The 12,539-nt window shown below is 50.6% G+C and overlaps 2 protein-coding genes and 1 long non-coding RNA gene across 4 annotated transcripts in view; 1 reads left to right on the forward strand and 2 right to left on the reverse strand.

Moving 5' to 3' along the window:
• VWCE (von Willebrand factor C and EGF domains) overlaps positions 1 to 327 on the reverse strand; it is a 30,952-nt gene extending 30,625 nt beyond the window's left edge. For both annotated transcript variants that reach the window (XM_061406547.1, XM_061406546.1), the window contains exon 1: positions 137 to 327. In XM_061406547.1, coding sequence (XP_061262531.1) covers positions 137 to 246 — 110 coding nt within the window. In that variant the 5' untranslated portion in view covers positions 247 to 327. The remainder of the gene's footprint in view (positions 1 to 136) is intronic.
• Positions 328 to 396: 69 nt separating this feature from the next.
• Positions 397 to 4,478, forward strand: LOC133241291 (uncharacterized). Its single transcript, XR_009734576.1, has 2 exons — positions 397 to 748; positions 2,942 to 4,478. It is a non-coding gene; the product is annotated as an uncharacterized LOC133241291 (long non-coding RNA).
• The window catches only part of DDB1 (damage specific DNA binding protein 1), a 28,034-nt gene continuing 19,867 nt past the window's right edge, over positions 4,373 to 12,539 (reverse strand). Inside the window, exons 21-27 of the mRNA XM_061406544.1 lie at positions 12,107 to 12,201; positions 8,135 to 8,305; positions 7,726 to 7,835; positions 7,300 to 7,469; positions 7,025 to 7,127; positions 5,724 to 5,847; positions 4,373 to 5,135 (exon numbers count right to left, since the gene is read on the reverse strand). Coding sequence (XP_061262528.1) covers positions 5,052 to 5,135; positions 5,724 to 5,847; positions 7,025 to 7,127; positions 7,300 to 7,469; positions 7,726 to 7,835; positions 8,135 to 8,305; positions 12,107 to 12,201 — 857 coding nt within the window. The 3' untranslated portion in view covers positions 4,373 to 5,051. The remainder of the gene's footprint in view (positions 5,136 to 5,723; positions 5,848 to 7,024; positions 7,128 to 7,299; positions 7,470 to 7,725; positions 7,836 to 8,134; positions 8,306 to 12,106; positions 12,202 to 12,539) is intronic.

Raw genomic sequence — 12,539 nt, forward strand, 5'->3', positions numbered from 1 at the left:
CTCCCGGGCTCGCCCGCGCCGACAGTGCCACGGGCGGGTGCCCGGACCCGCGGCTCCGGGACGCCCCTCCGCGCCTCCCGGCTCCGCGCCGGTAGCGCTCCGGTGAAGGCTCAGGGGAGGGGTGCGGGGCGCTTACCTCTCAGCCCCGAAGTGCCCCGGCGTCTTCCTCCCGGTGTAGCCGCGGGCCGGGGTGCCCGGCAGCAGGAGCGCGACGCAGGCGGCCCGGAGGAGCAGTCCGGCCCACATGACCGGCGGCGGCGGGTCCCCCCGGCTCGGCTGGGCTCCGGCGCCACGCGCGGGGGAGGGGGCTGCGGGCCCTCGCCCCTCCTCCTGGCGCCGCGGGGAGCGAACCAGCGAGCCCCGAGCTGGCACGCGGAGCCGAGCAGGGGGGCTGGGGACGCCGAGAGGAGGCGCCGGGGGCCGCGAGGGGACGCGGCGTACGGCTGGGGGGTCTCTCGCACCTCGAAACGAAACACACAAAAGGCAGCGGCGCCCGCCGGCCCGCCGGTGGCCTCCCGGGGAGGCGCGGAGCCCGGGGCGGGGGCAAAGATCAGGGACCCCTGGGGGCGGGGTTTCGTCCTCGGCCCACACCCCCTGCCCGGGTTTGGGAGTCGGCTTCCTGCGAAGGGCTGTGGGCGTGAGACGGAGGCCGGGGGAGGAAAGAGACTCCGGGAACAAGGCTGGAGGCTGCGCGTCCCGGGAATTGCTGGTAGCGATGGAGCCCGAGATACCTGTGTTGTACGAGAAGGTGGGACGCTGAGTTTTTGCAGGTGTTCAATTTAGGGTGGTTACCTCACCCTGCTGGAGAAGGAAATGGCAACCCACTTCTAGGCTAGCCTCCAGCCTACCAGCAGGTTTGCACCCTAACCCTCCCTGGGTGCGCCGGTCAGTGGGTTCCCCTGCTCCCTGACTGGGGGCGCTAGCGGCTCTTGAACCCACAGACTCCCCTTGTCCCCTTCAGCAGCTGCCCCAGGCCAGTCAAAAGATGGTAGGCAGGAGGGTGGTGAGCAGGTGGTGGATGTAAGTCAGAATCATCCGGCTGGGAGAAAGCGGAAAGGCTGACTGAATTCTACTTTCAGCTTTGGGCAGGAACCTCCCATCAGTCCAGCTTTTACTTAAACACTTGTGGGGATGAAGGTCTCACTACCTATCAGAAGGCAGCCCAATCCAATTTTGAGTAACTCCCATTTGTTGGGAAGTGTTTTTCCTTCCCAGCTAAATTACCCCCGTGCCTTTGGTTCTGCCTGTGCAGTAGCCTTTCCACTGGCGACCTCAGCCTGTCACTAAAGTCCTTAACATTGGTGGCCACAAGTGAACACGGTGCCAACAGTGGTCTGGATTCTTGCCTCCTCCCTTCCAGATGCTGTACTTCTATTAACACAGCCTGATATTGCTTGGCCTTTTTGACAACCCAATGATGCTGTAAGTTCCTTACATAAGATTCACAGTAAAGGAAAGCCTCCGGTGCTCTTTGTTGTCATGTCTTTTTGTTGTTATTGAACACAAGCTGCTAAGCCGATCTCCTTACCTGAACCTGTGTGGCTGAGTTTTTGCAGGTGTTCAATTTAGGGTGGTTACCTCACCCTGCTGGAGAAGGAAATGGCAACCCAGTCCAGTATTCCTGCCTGGGAAATCCCATGGACAGAGGAGCCAGGCTACAGTCCACGGAGTCTCAGAAGACTTAGTGACTACATAAGCTCATCGTGTTAGTTTGACCCATCTGAGCAACACGTTTTCAGCTAATAGGTTGCCAACATACTCTGTATTGGAAATGAATGCTACTTCCATACTTATGTCCATTCTGAGTCCTGAGGACCCTCAGGGTCTTAGGGCATCTTTTCTTTATGTTACACATCCAAAGGTACCCTCCCCGCTCTGCCGTTCGGACTGCATTCCTCACTACCACTCACAATGTGCTTCGATGCCCAGTCAGTGGCCACATAGTCAGAAATCTAGCCCTGAAATCATTCTTTAAAAAATATTTATTTGGCTGCGCTGTGTCTTAGTTGTGGAGTGTGGGATCTAGTTCCCTGACCAGGGATGGAACCTGGGCTCCCTACCTTGGAGGTATGGAGTCTTAGCCACTGGACCACCAGGGGAATCCCATAGCCCTGAATTATTAAATAGGGATAAACAGAAAACTCTTCCTTCATTCGAGCCTGCAAAATCTATCACACCGCCGTCCTTATCATTTCTATCTAGACCACCATCAGTGTCAAATAGGTGCTCTGTCTTCCTGGATCTAGAAGCTACCCACAAATTCTCAACATATTTGCACAGGATAGGTTTTTTTTTTTTTTACATACCTATCACCCTTCATGCCATCTTCTCCCATGCTCCAGCACACCTCAGCTACCTCCTTTCTGAACTTGACTACTTTATGGCGTTCCGGCCCCTCCGTCTCACCCTGTAAGTCTGGCAGACTTGGGTCAGTGGGTAGCCACAATGACCGAGATGTAACTGTGTATAAAGAAAATCCTTATCTATCCTCAACAGAAGCCCAGGAAATTTAAATCTGTAAATTCCTACTGGTGAATTTTGAAAGAAACTTTCTAAATAGCCCGACATTTCTTTCACTTCCTGTTTCTTTGACCTTATGGCATTCACCTTGCTCATCATACCAAGTTCACTTCTTCAGTTTGGTTTTCACTATTTTCTGTTTGTTTTGTGTTTTGGTTTGTGTGACCTCGAGGCTTCGAAAACTTTGGACCTGGAGAGCTGCTCACTTAAAATCATTCATCCTCAAGGATGAGTTTGGGCCCATATGGTTCCTCAGTATTTCCTCACCGGTTCTGTGGCTTGTGGCTGCTCAGTAACAAAAGGGACCCTCCACGGAGGGTGGAGGATTCAAGTTGTTGTTGGCTGTAGAAAGGAGGCCTCTGGCTTGTGACCCTTCCAAATGGTCATGTGATGAGTCAGTGTTTCTATTATTCTCCCAAAGGTCCGTTCGTGCAGAGGCCGGAGTGAGGCGAGCTCATCAGCGCCTACATGGAGAGGAGCCATTCCAGCTGGCTGCAGCAAAGCTCCAAAGGCAACCTTTCACCCCGGGAGAGGTGATTAATGGTTTTAAGAGGGGATGTGGGAGTGTGGCAGCAGGATGTCAGTTTCTAAAGGATTGCTGGAATTCAATCCGGAGTGAATATACCCGAGATTGTAGGAAACAAAAAGCTGCACGCTCTCTGGTTTCAAGTCAAGACTGAAGCCCCTGGTAAGTGACAACCTTCTCCTGAACATGGCAGGTCTCCGCAGCTGCAGGTCAAACCACTGAGAAGCACCAGAATAATAACCCTGCCACATTCTGTTTTTCTCCCATCTAGGATTAAATTTTTTAAATAATCACAATCTGGAGGCCTTTGCTTGCCTGCCTCATTAAAGCTGGTCTCTGGCATGGGGGCAGGCGTTTTCAATTCAAACCATGACTTGAAGAATTCAAATCACAGTGTTGAGTTTCAAGTTCAAACTGTGGTTTTTGAGAGATGATTATTTTTTCCCTTAAGACCCTTATCCTCCACCCTCAGAAACCCCAGGAGAGTAAGGGGAAAAGAACTGTAATGAAACTCAAGGAATGCCTCCAGGGAAGGAAACTGACTCCCAAAGACCCCCAAGGCAGAGATGCTTCTTTGCTCTTTTCCTTTTAACCTAGAATCTCCCAAAACCACAGTTTGAACTTGAAACCACAATTTTCCTGACACTGTATCAAAGGCTGGTCTTAAAGGAGCCAGCCAATATGCCTGGGATCAACCCTGCTCCACTGTTGGGACAGAGCAGCCTTTATTCCCACTGGATCACTGGTGGAAACGTGGGCCCGGACACTCTGACCCACTGAGTCGAAAGAAGACTGGCTCTGTTTGCTGAACAGAAGGGTGAACCCCAAATGTGCCCTACTCCTGTATTTTCAAACCTAAGGCACCAAAGGTTTACTCAATGAAACCAGAGGAAATAAAATCTGAATCCAAAGGGCATGTGGCAACAGGAAGCTGGGAGGAGTGTGAGGAGCAGTGCCTAGGGGGCTAGTTGGCTGAATGCTGCACATACAGCTGGCTGTAAAATGACGTCAGGAGAGGCAGCCCAAGCAGCATTACTAACAGAGGCCACTGGGAATAGAAGGATGACTGGAGTCAAAGGCAACCCAAGACAGCTGAATTTCAAAAACCTGACTCCCTTCATCCCTGGGATCCCACCAAGAGCGATCATATGACAAAGGAGAGGTACAGAGGACACTTCTCTACCTGAAAGGAATGTTCCAGCAGCCAGGACAAGGGGCCGCTGCAATGGCTGTGAAGGAGAGAATGGCAACTGCAGTACCCTGGGCACAGAGCGCCTGGGATGCTGGAGAGCCAAGCAGGAAAAGAAGAGCAGAAACAAATGCATCTTTCTTCTTAGACTCTACTTTATTTGGTAAAACTCAGAAACTAACCACCAATTCACGTCCCCCCACCTCCTTCCCTCTGAAGAAGGCAGTTCCCCAGAGACAAAAAGGCTGTGGCTTGGAAATCATCCACCATCTGCAGGTCTTACCCTCAGGCAGCCCATGGCCTGGTGGTCAGCCCTCCAGACCCAAAGCTCTCAGAGGCAACAGAAGAAAGCAAAGGAAGCTCTCACCTCAAAGACAACGAACCCCTCCCGCCCCACCTTCCCCCTACCCACAACCCTCCCCGACCCCAAACCTAAATAAAAAGATAGTGAGGACAATGCATGAGTGTGGGAGACACACACACACACACACAGAGCTTCCTTTCATCCAAAGAGCTGCAAAACTGCTCCCTGGAAGGACAATTGGCTGTACCAATCCAGGCTTGGTGGCCCAAGGTGATGGCTGGAATCATGTGAGACTGGTAAAAATCCAGGGAGAAAACATTTCACCTTCAGCCCTTGCCCAGGTCTCCAGTGAACTGGTTTTCGTTCTACGAAATCCCCATTTCCACTCAGGTAGGCTGTGGCTTCTGGGGCTTAGGGACAGGCTTCCCATGGCCGAGAGACAGTGGCAGGGAGGAGGAGAGCAGGAGGGCAAAGCCTTCAGAGAGGGTCTGGGAAGGGATCCCTGCCCTTGGCTAATGGATCCGAGTTAACTCCTCCACCACCTTGATCAGGTCATCTGCAGTGGCCTCTCGCTTCATCCCGCTGCCATCGTCATACTGCAACGAGGAAAGGGGAGGAGGGGAGGCCGTGAGGGCTGAGAGCGGGCTCTCCCTCCCTGGGGAAGGGGACGCCCACAACGGTACGTGCGCCACACTGCCATGGCAGGAGCAAAGACTAATCATCAGAAGCCTGTGCTTCTCCTTGGGGGTCCAGGTGAGCAGGGTCTGCTGGCAGCAAAGCTGCCCAGAGGCTGCCACCCAGTATATACATCCACCTCCACCCGGCTGTTTGCCAGAGGCACCACCTCCAGTAGGCAATACCCCAAACTCCAGCACCATGGTAACTCCTCTTCCCTGCAGGATCCTGGCCCTGCCCCCTTTCCTAAGGATGTTCCAGGGATCCCAGACATGCCCGAAGGTGCCCTCGTTGCTGAAGTTACAGTGCTGGTGCCTGGTGGGCCCACGAGCCTCAGCCTTACCTCCTTGCCCTTGGACACTAGCTTTCCATGTGGGTAGAAGAAAACTTTAAAAAGGGCTCTTAGCGCGTGGGAACCAAGGGAGGGGAGCCCTCCTGGCGTGCCTGGCCCTGCAATGGACTTGAGTCACTGGCCCCGGGGCTGCACCCTGCACAGTGGCACAGCTTACCTGTAGGTTTGCCACAACTTCCTGCATCTTGGGCCGGCTGATATCCAGGAAACTCTCAATCAAGTCGCCATCGATGAAGCCGGTGGCTGGTTCTGTTTTTCGTTCAGTATGAAAGGATCTCCAAGTGGACAGATGAGTTAAGGAATGTGCTGATCATTTGGAAATAATAAATACCCTCTCCGAACTCATCCCCACCTCTGTGCACAAGACCACAGTCTGAAGCAATCATCAGGAGGAGAACAGAAAACAACAGGTTCAACTAAATATCACAGCTGTTTGGACAGTTTTGCAATTTCAAAGACCTATAAATCATTACCTAATCCAATGATCCTCTCAACTGGAATAATCATCAAAATAACCTTTTAAAAATTACAGGGATTTCCCCTGCAGCCCAGTGGTTAGGAGTCTGGGCTTTCAATGCCGAGGGCATGGGTTTGTTTAATCCCTGGTCAGGGAACTAAGATCCTGCAAAGCACACAGCAAGACCAAAAACAATTAAAAAATTAAAACAGAATACAGATGACTCTTAGTTCAGAGCATGGACATGTACAGACTTTTTTTTTTAACAAGTGCTCCATGTGAACTGGATGCTTGCCAGTTCACATGCTTGCTCTTTAAGTCTAGCCTTCACAGATTAATAAACTGAGGCTCAGTGAAACAAGAGATGTGCCTAAAGTCCTGTGGGTTAGCAGAACACCAACACGTCAGCCTACGTCCTCCCTCCTTGGCGAGAGCTGGTTTATCCTGCCTTACAACAGACTCTCAGCAGAATCCCCTCCAGAGCCCAAGGGCTCCTCGCCTCTCTCCCACAATAAACAAACTTCCAGTAGTACTGGGACCCTCAGTGTCCAGGGGGCGGACCCTTGGGCTTCTGGAATTTACAGCTTCTTTGCTCTTCCCCTCCTTTTCCATTTGGCCTCTCTAGCGAGGGTCCTCAAACACCACTGCCCCTAACAACATCTCTGAAAGGATGTTCTAAGTTGTGATCTAAACTTAGGTCTGACATGCAACGCCAAAAAGGTCAGAAGCAGACACAGGGCATGAACCTCAACGTACATTTTCAAGATGAACCAATAAAACTGGGAGGTAAGTGCATGGGGGTTCATTATACTCATACGATTCTCTCCACTATTGTGTGCTTGAAATTTTCCATGAGAAGTTTTTACATAGCCTGTTCCCCACTGGAACCTAGTCAAGACATTTTCTAGAGGGACAAATTTCCAGAGGCCGCTCAGGGTAATGTGCTCTCTGCCTGGGCCAGGCCATGTTTTTGAGCAAGGGGGCACCTCTGGGAAGGATATAAGGAGTGCTCAATCTTGCCCACACTTTTGATGACTTTATTGAGTCGATTCTGCATGTCCAACAAGAGGTTGTACCAGCTCTCTGACAATGAGGTCACCAGGCCTAAGGAAGCAAAGGGAACCGAAAGCTACAGGGCGCTCCAGAGCCCACAGCGAGCACTGCCTGCCAAGGGGAGCCCAGGCAGGAGGATGGACGAGCTGGCCACCGACTCTCGAAACCCTGCTCTCCCCTGGCCCTGGGAAGGAGGCTGCACGCCTCACGGGGCCACCCTTACCAATCATGCCATTGACCGTGCCGAAGAGCACCGAGCCCTGCGTGGGCGTGGAAGTCTCGCCCAGGTTCTGCATAACCAGAGAGCCGTGGCAAAAGACGTTGACGAACTCGCCCAAGTGGAAGAGCCCAACCTCCTGGAGGTGTTGCCGCTCCTCATCCGTGGTGGCAGCGCTGCAAGGGGTGCGAGACACTCACAACCCAGGCCTCCTGTCCCCAAAGTTGGGGCCCCAAGGACCGCGTGCAGTGATGGACAGACTCCCTGGTGGGCCCACCCACTCCACAGAGGAGCTGGCCTGAAGAGGCTCATCCATCTCTGCAGCCTGATTCTCTCACAGATACCCTCTACCCCTGTGAAGAGGCGCATGCGAGCCTGTGAGGGCCCTGTGTCCTCACCTACCACAGGCTACTCCCACAGCTGGCCACTCACCTATCCTTCTGACACACAAACAAGTTAAAGGCATTTTCAGCCCCCAGGAAATTGTCATCATCCAAGATTTCCACAGCACTCATCCAGTTGGGGTTAAAGTCTCGAGCAATCTTAAAAAAGACAAAATACAAGAGGGGAAATACAATCAGCAGTTTGCAGGCAAGCCAGTGTTGAGACTTGGCCAAGTGCCTGCCCTGCCTGTGTTTAACAACCGCCCCTCTATAGAGTCTCCCCTTTGCCTGGCCAACACGGTCCTGAAACAGGGCCTACTCAGAGTTCAAGTTGGGGGTCTCTAAAAAGACTGAACGGATGCACAACGTGTGCTCCAGGGATGACGTTTCCGCCCACACTGGGCTTCATCACCCCTCACCGCCAGCTTAAGCAAGCCAACCGCCCACACCCCGGCTACCTCTTCGAAGTTGCCCTCCATGGGCTTGTAGGCCAGCAGGAGCACCGAGCGCATCAGGTCGCCCACCAGGATGAAGTCGCCCTTGGTCTTCAGGTAGAGCGCCATGATGTTGTTGTAGTGGTTGCACTCCGTGCGCAGCTCCTTCTCGGTCGTCCACTCATAAAGCCGCACCTGGAGAGGGGGGCAGTGCGTTTCTCTCAGCCCCAGGGGCCTTCCATCTGCTGCACCACTTACCCCAGTGCAGTGTGGGGTGTGAAATGGTTTGCTGTGGAACTCGCGTGAGCATTTGTAATTATTATACATTCATGAAAGATGAAAACAGAGTGAGCACATGAAACTTAATACTACAAAGTTTTCCTTTATATTAAAAAAAAGAATAACTCAGGATAAAGAAAAATACTAAGTAAATAGTAAAGCAAGTAACACTATAGAAATGACAAGAGATGGTTTTGTGACTGAAGTCTGGTAACTGTCTAAGAAATATCTCTAGAAAGAGAAGATCCATTTCCAATTTCCTGATCAGAAAGAAACAAGATCACCTCCCAACAAACTGCCCTTTCTGAACCCTTCTCAAAACACATACATCCCTGGCACCTTTTGATGTTCATCCAATGAGCAAAGAAAATAGAATAGAAAAGTCCAACAGAAACTCACTCTAAAGAACTAGTCTCTGGCCACCCCTCTACCCAAAGGGGAAAAAAATGCCCCTTTTTTCTTCACTGCAGTGTTTCTTCCATTATAACCATATCTCCAAAAGAACGAAGATGCTTTATGATCAACAGACAGATGAACAGATACTTGGCACAGCCCAGTCCCAGCAGATCCTTCAGGGTCCAGGCAGCCCCACCCACACCTCTGCACATACAGACACTCCTGGGAAGAATATATTAAGCCATGATTTCTCAAGATGTGTTCAAAGAACACTAGCTCCACAGGTGTGCACTCCAAGGCTCACTCGTAATAATCACAATGGCTACCACAACTCCTGTTCTGGGTCAAGTGAGCCCAGAACACCACAGATTAGGATAAGCCCAGTTGGACTGGGCTTCCAGACTTCCAAGAGTGAGGTGAAGAAGCGGTAAATGCAAGTAAACATTTTGAGTCTCATGAGCCCTTCCAGCAAATTATGAAACCTAAGGGTGGTAAGAGATTGTGGGAACCCTAACTTAGTAGCAAGTCAGACAGAAGTCTGAGTAACACTACTTGGGCTGGGGTTTGAATAAAGACAGTCTTGTGGGACCGAGCCCTTGAACCTGTGACATCTGACTCCAACTCTGGGTAGCTAAAGTCAGAATTCAAGTAAATTATAGGACCCCCCAGTTGGAAAACTGATTGTCATAGGGATAAAAACTCCTCACACATGGTGTCAGAAGTGTTGTGAGTAAAGATACAGTTTTCCCTTAGTCTCCAAACCTGCCCTACTCACAGTCTTCCTCCATCAGTACACAGCAACACCATCTCTGTTACTCAGGCCAAAACACTTGACCCTTTATTCCCTTCTCACGACTCATCTTTAAGCCCTCATTCAATTCAGTTCAGTCACTCAGTCGTTTCTGACTCTTTGCGACCCCATGAACTGCAGCACGCCAGGCCTCCCTGTCCATCACCATCTCCCGGAGTTCACTCAAACGCACGTCCATAGAGTCGATGATGCCATCCAGCCATCTCATCCTCTGTCGTCCCCTTCTCCTCCTGTCCCCAATCCCTCCCAGCATCAGAGTCTTTTCCAATGAATCAACTCTTCGCATGAGGTGGCCAAAGTACTGGAGTTTCAGCTTTAGCATCGTTCCTTCCAAAGAAATCCCAGGGCTGATCTCCTTCAGAATGGACTGGTTGGATCTCCTTGCAGTCCAAGGGACTCTTAAGAGTCTTCTCCAACACCACAGTTCAAAAGCATCAATTCTTTGGCGCTCAGCTTTCTTCACAGTCCAACTCTCGCATCCATACATGACCACAGGAAAAACCATAGCCTTGACTAGACGGACCTTTGTTGGCAGAGTAATGTCTCTGCTTTTGAATATGCTGTCTAGGTTGGTCTTAACTTTCCTTCCAAGGAGTAAGCGTCTTTTAATTTCATGGCTGCAATCACCATCTGCAGTGATTTTGGAGCCCAAAAAGAGTCTGACACTGTTTCCACTGTTTCCCCATCTATTTCCCATGAAGTGATGCATTAGAGCCCCTCAATACTAACATCTGCGGGATTTGACTACCCTTCAGCTCCTCTGTCAGCACACTGCTCCCAGCACCGTCCACTGCTCTCTGGATCATCACCAGAGCCTCTGAGCTGATCTCATTGCTTCTACCCATGGTCTTCTACCACCTTCTCCAAGATGCGCAGTGAGCTTTTCAAAATATAACTACAGGGACTTCGCTGGCGGTCCAGTGGTTAAGAATCCACTTTCCATATAGCAGAAACCAACACAATATTGTAAAGCAATTATCCTTCAATTAAAAATAAATAAATTTAAAAAGGAAAAGAATCCACCTTCCAATACAGAGGACATGAGTTCGATCCCTGGATGGGGAACTGAGATCCCACGTGCCGTAGGGCAACTAAACCCCACCACGCCACAACTAGAGAGCCCGCGCCTACAACAAAAATCCTGTGTGCCACAACTAAGACCGGACACAGCCTGATAAGTAAAGCAGCATATTTTATATATATCATACATATATATATATGTATACATATATAAAACTACAGTCACGTCATGCATTTGCTCGAACCCTCTAGAGGTTCCCATCGCCTCGGAGTAAAACCCTTAGTCCTTACAAACCCAAAACACACAGCCTATCTGGTTCCGCACGTGCTAGCTCCTGGCTGCCTCTCCGACTTATCTCCCAGCACCCAGCACTGCCTTCCCACACTGGGTGCAGGCTGGCCATGGACTCCTGGCACTTGTCTTCTTCCAGACCAAGGTATGGCTGGCTCCCTCCTTTCCCTCAGAAATCTGCCCCAAAGCCACTGTGCGAACCTTCCTAACCATACGACAAAACAGCGCCACCTCCATGCTCACGCTGGCCCTCTGTCAGCTTCTTGTCCTGTTTTTATTTTTCACGAGGTGCTTCTCATCATACATACACATATATATTCTATTTGCTCACAGGCCCCAGGAGGCTAGCTCTTTGTCCATTTCATCTACTGCCTCATCCCAACTACCAAAACAGTGCTTAGTATACTTCAAGTGCTCAGTTAGTACTTCTTGAATGAATGTCAAGTTAAAGTATTTAAGGGGACGTCCCTGCTGGTCTAGTGGTTAAGGCTCTGTGCTTCCACTGCAAAGGTTGCAGGTTAGATACCTGGTCTAGGAATTAAGATCCCACATGCTGCAAAGCACAGCCAAAAAATAAATAAAGCTGCTTTTTCTTTGGAAAAACAAAAAAGAAGTATTTAAGCAATGCTTCTCTACTCTTGATCTTCTCAGAATCTTTCATATGCTACAATGCACTGAGAAGCTTCTAAGCAGAAGATACAGGATACAGCAAGTCCCAAATTTGTTTGACCGTGTATAATTTTTTTTGTTTTTTGGCAAGGGAGAAGGTGGGGTCATGCCAGAAGAAAAGTGAAGAATTTCACAGGCCTAGTATTTAAGGGGTTTACTCAGGATGAATGCAGTTTGGCTCATTCTGTCCCACACAGATAAAATATTCTCATGCCATGACACATTCTAAGTGCAGGGACCACAGTTCTTACACTCTTCTCAATTCCCACAGAATGATACGTACAGGGCTTCACAGAACCAAATCTGGTGTCTGGTCCAACCCCAGCTCTCCATATTCCCAGCTCCATCGTCTCTACTCGCTACTCTGTTACCCTTAAAATTGTGACACACATGCAGTTCAGAACATGCAAGGGAACCAGACTCTCTGGACAGAGGTGTGAGGCCTGAGGCCGAGACCAGAGGGAGAAAACGCATGGGAACCAGGATCTGTGGACGGAGGCCTGAGGCTGAGGCCAGAGGGAGGGCTCACCGTGCTGTTGATGCTGGCTAACAGCTTCCCGTTAAACTCTACCATGGAGTACACGGCCCCCTTCACCTCCTTTTCAGCAACAGTCTGTAGTTTTCCTGGGGGAGAAAAGATACCCTTCAGTCTCCTTCATGAGCCCACACTTTAATCAGAAGAATCCTGTGCTTCCCCCGCCAGCTCTAATTCCTGCCCCTCCAAACCCCTCATTTCAAAGCAGAGAATATAGAATCTGTAATATACTGGGGTTAACCACCTCTAGAAGTGTGGGCCACCCCATCACACGCAGTGATTCCAGACAGCACTCTGGTTCTGCCTCCCACCTGGGACTCTGGATCTCCCTTCAAGATGGAGACCAGACTCCACCTCAGCCATCTAACCTGAGATTTGGGGGCTAACAGCTAGTCTTCAGAGCCATCATGGGTAGGGGAGATAAGAA

This window comes from Bos javanicus, chromosome 29 (assembly GCF_032452875.1).
Source record: "Bos javanicus breed banteng chromosome 29, ARS-OSU_banteng_1.0, whole genome shotgun sequence".
Classification (NCBI taxonomy): domain Eukaryota; kingdom Metazoa; phylum Chordata; class Mammalia; order Artiodactyla; family Bovidae; genus Bos; species Bos javanicus.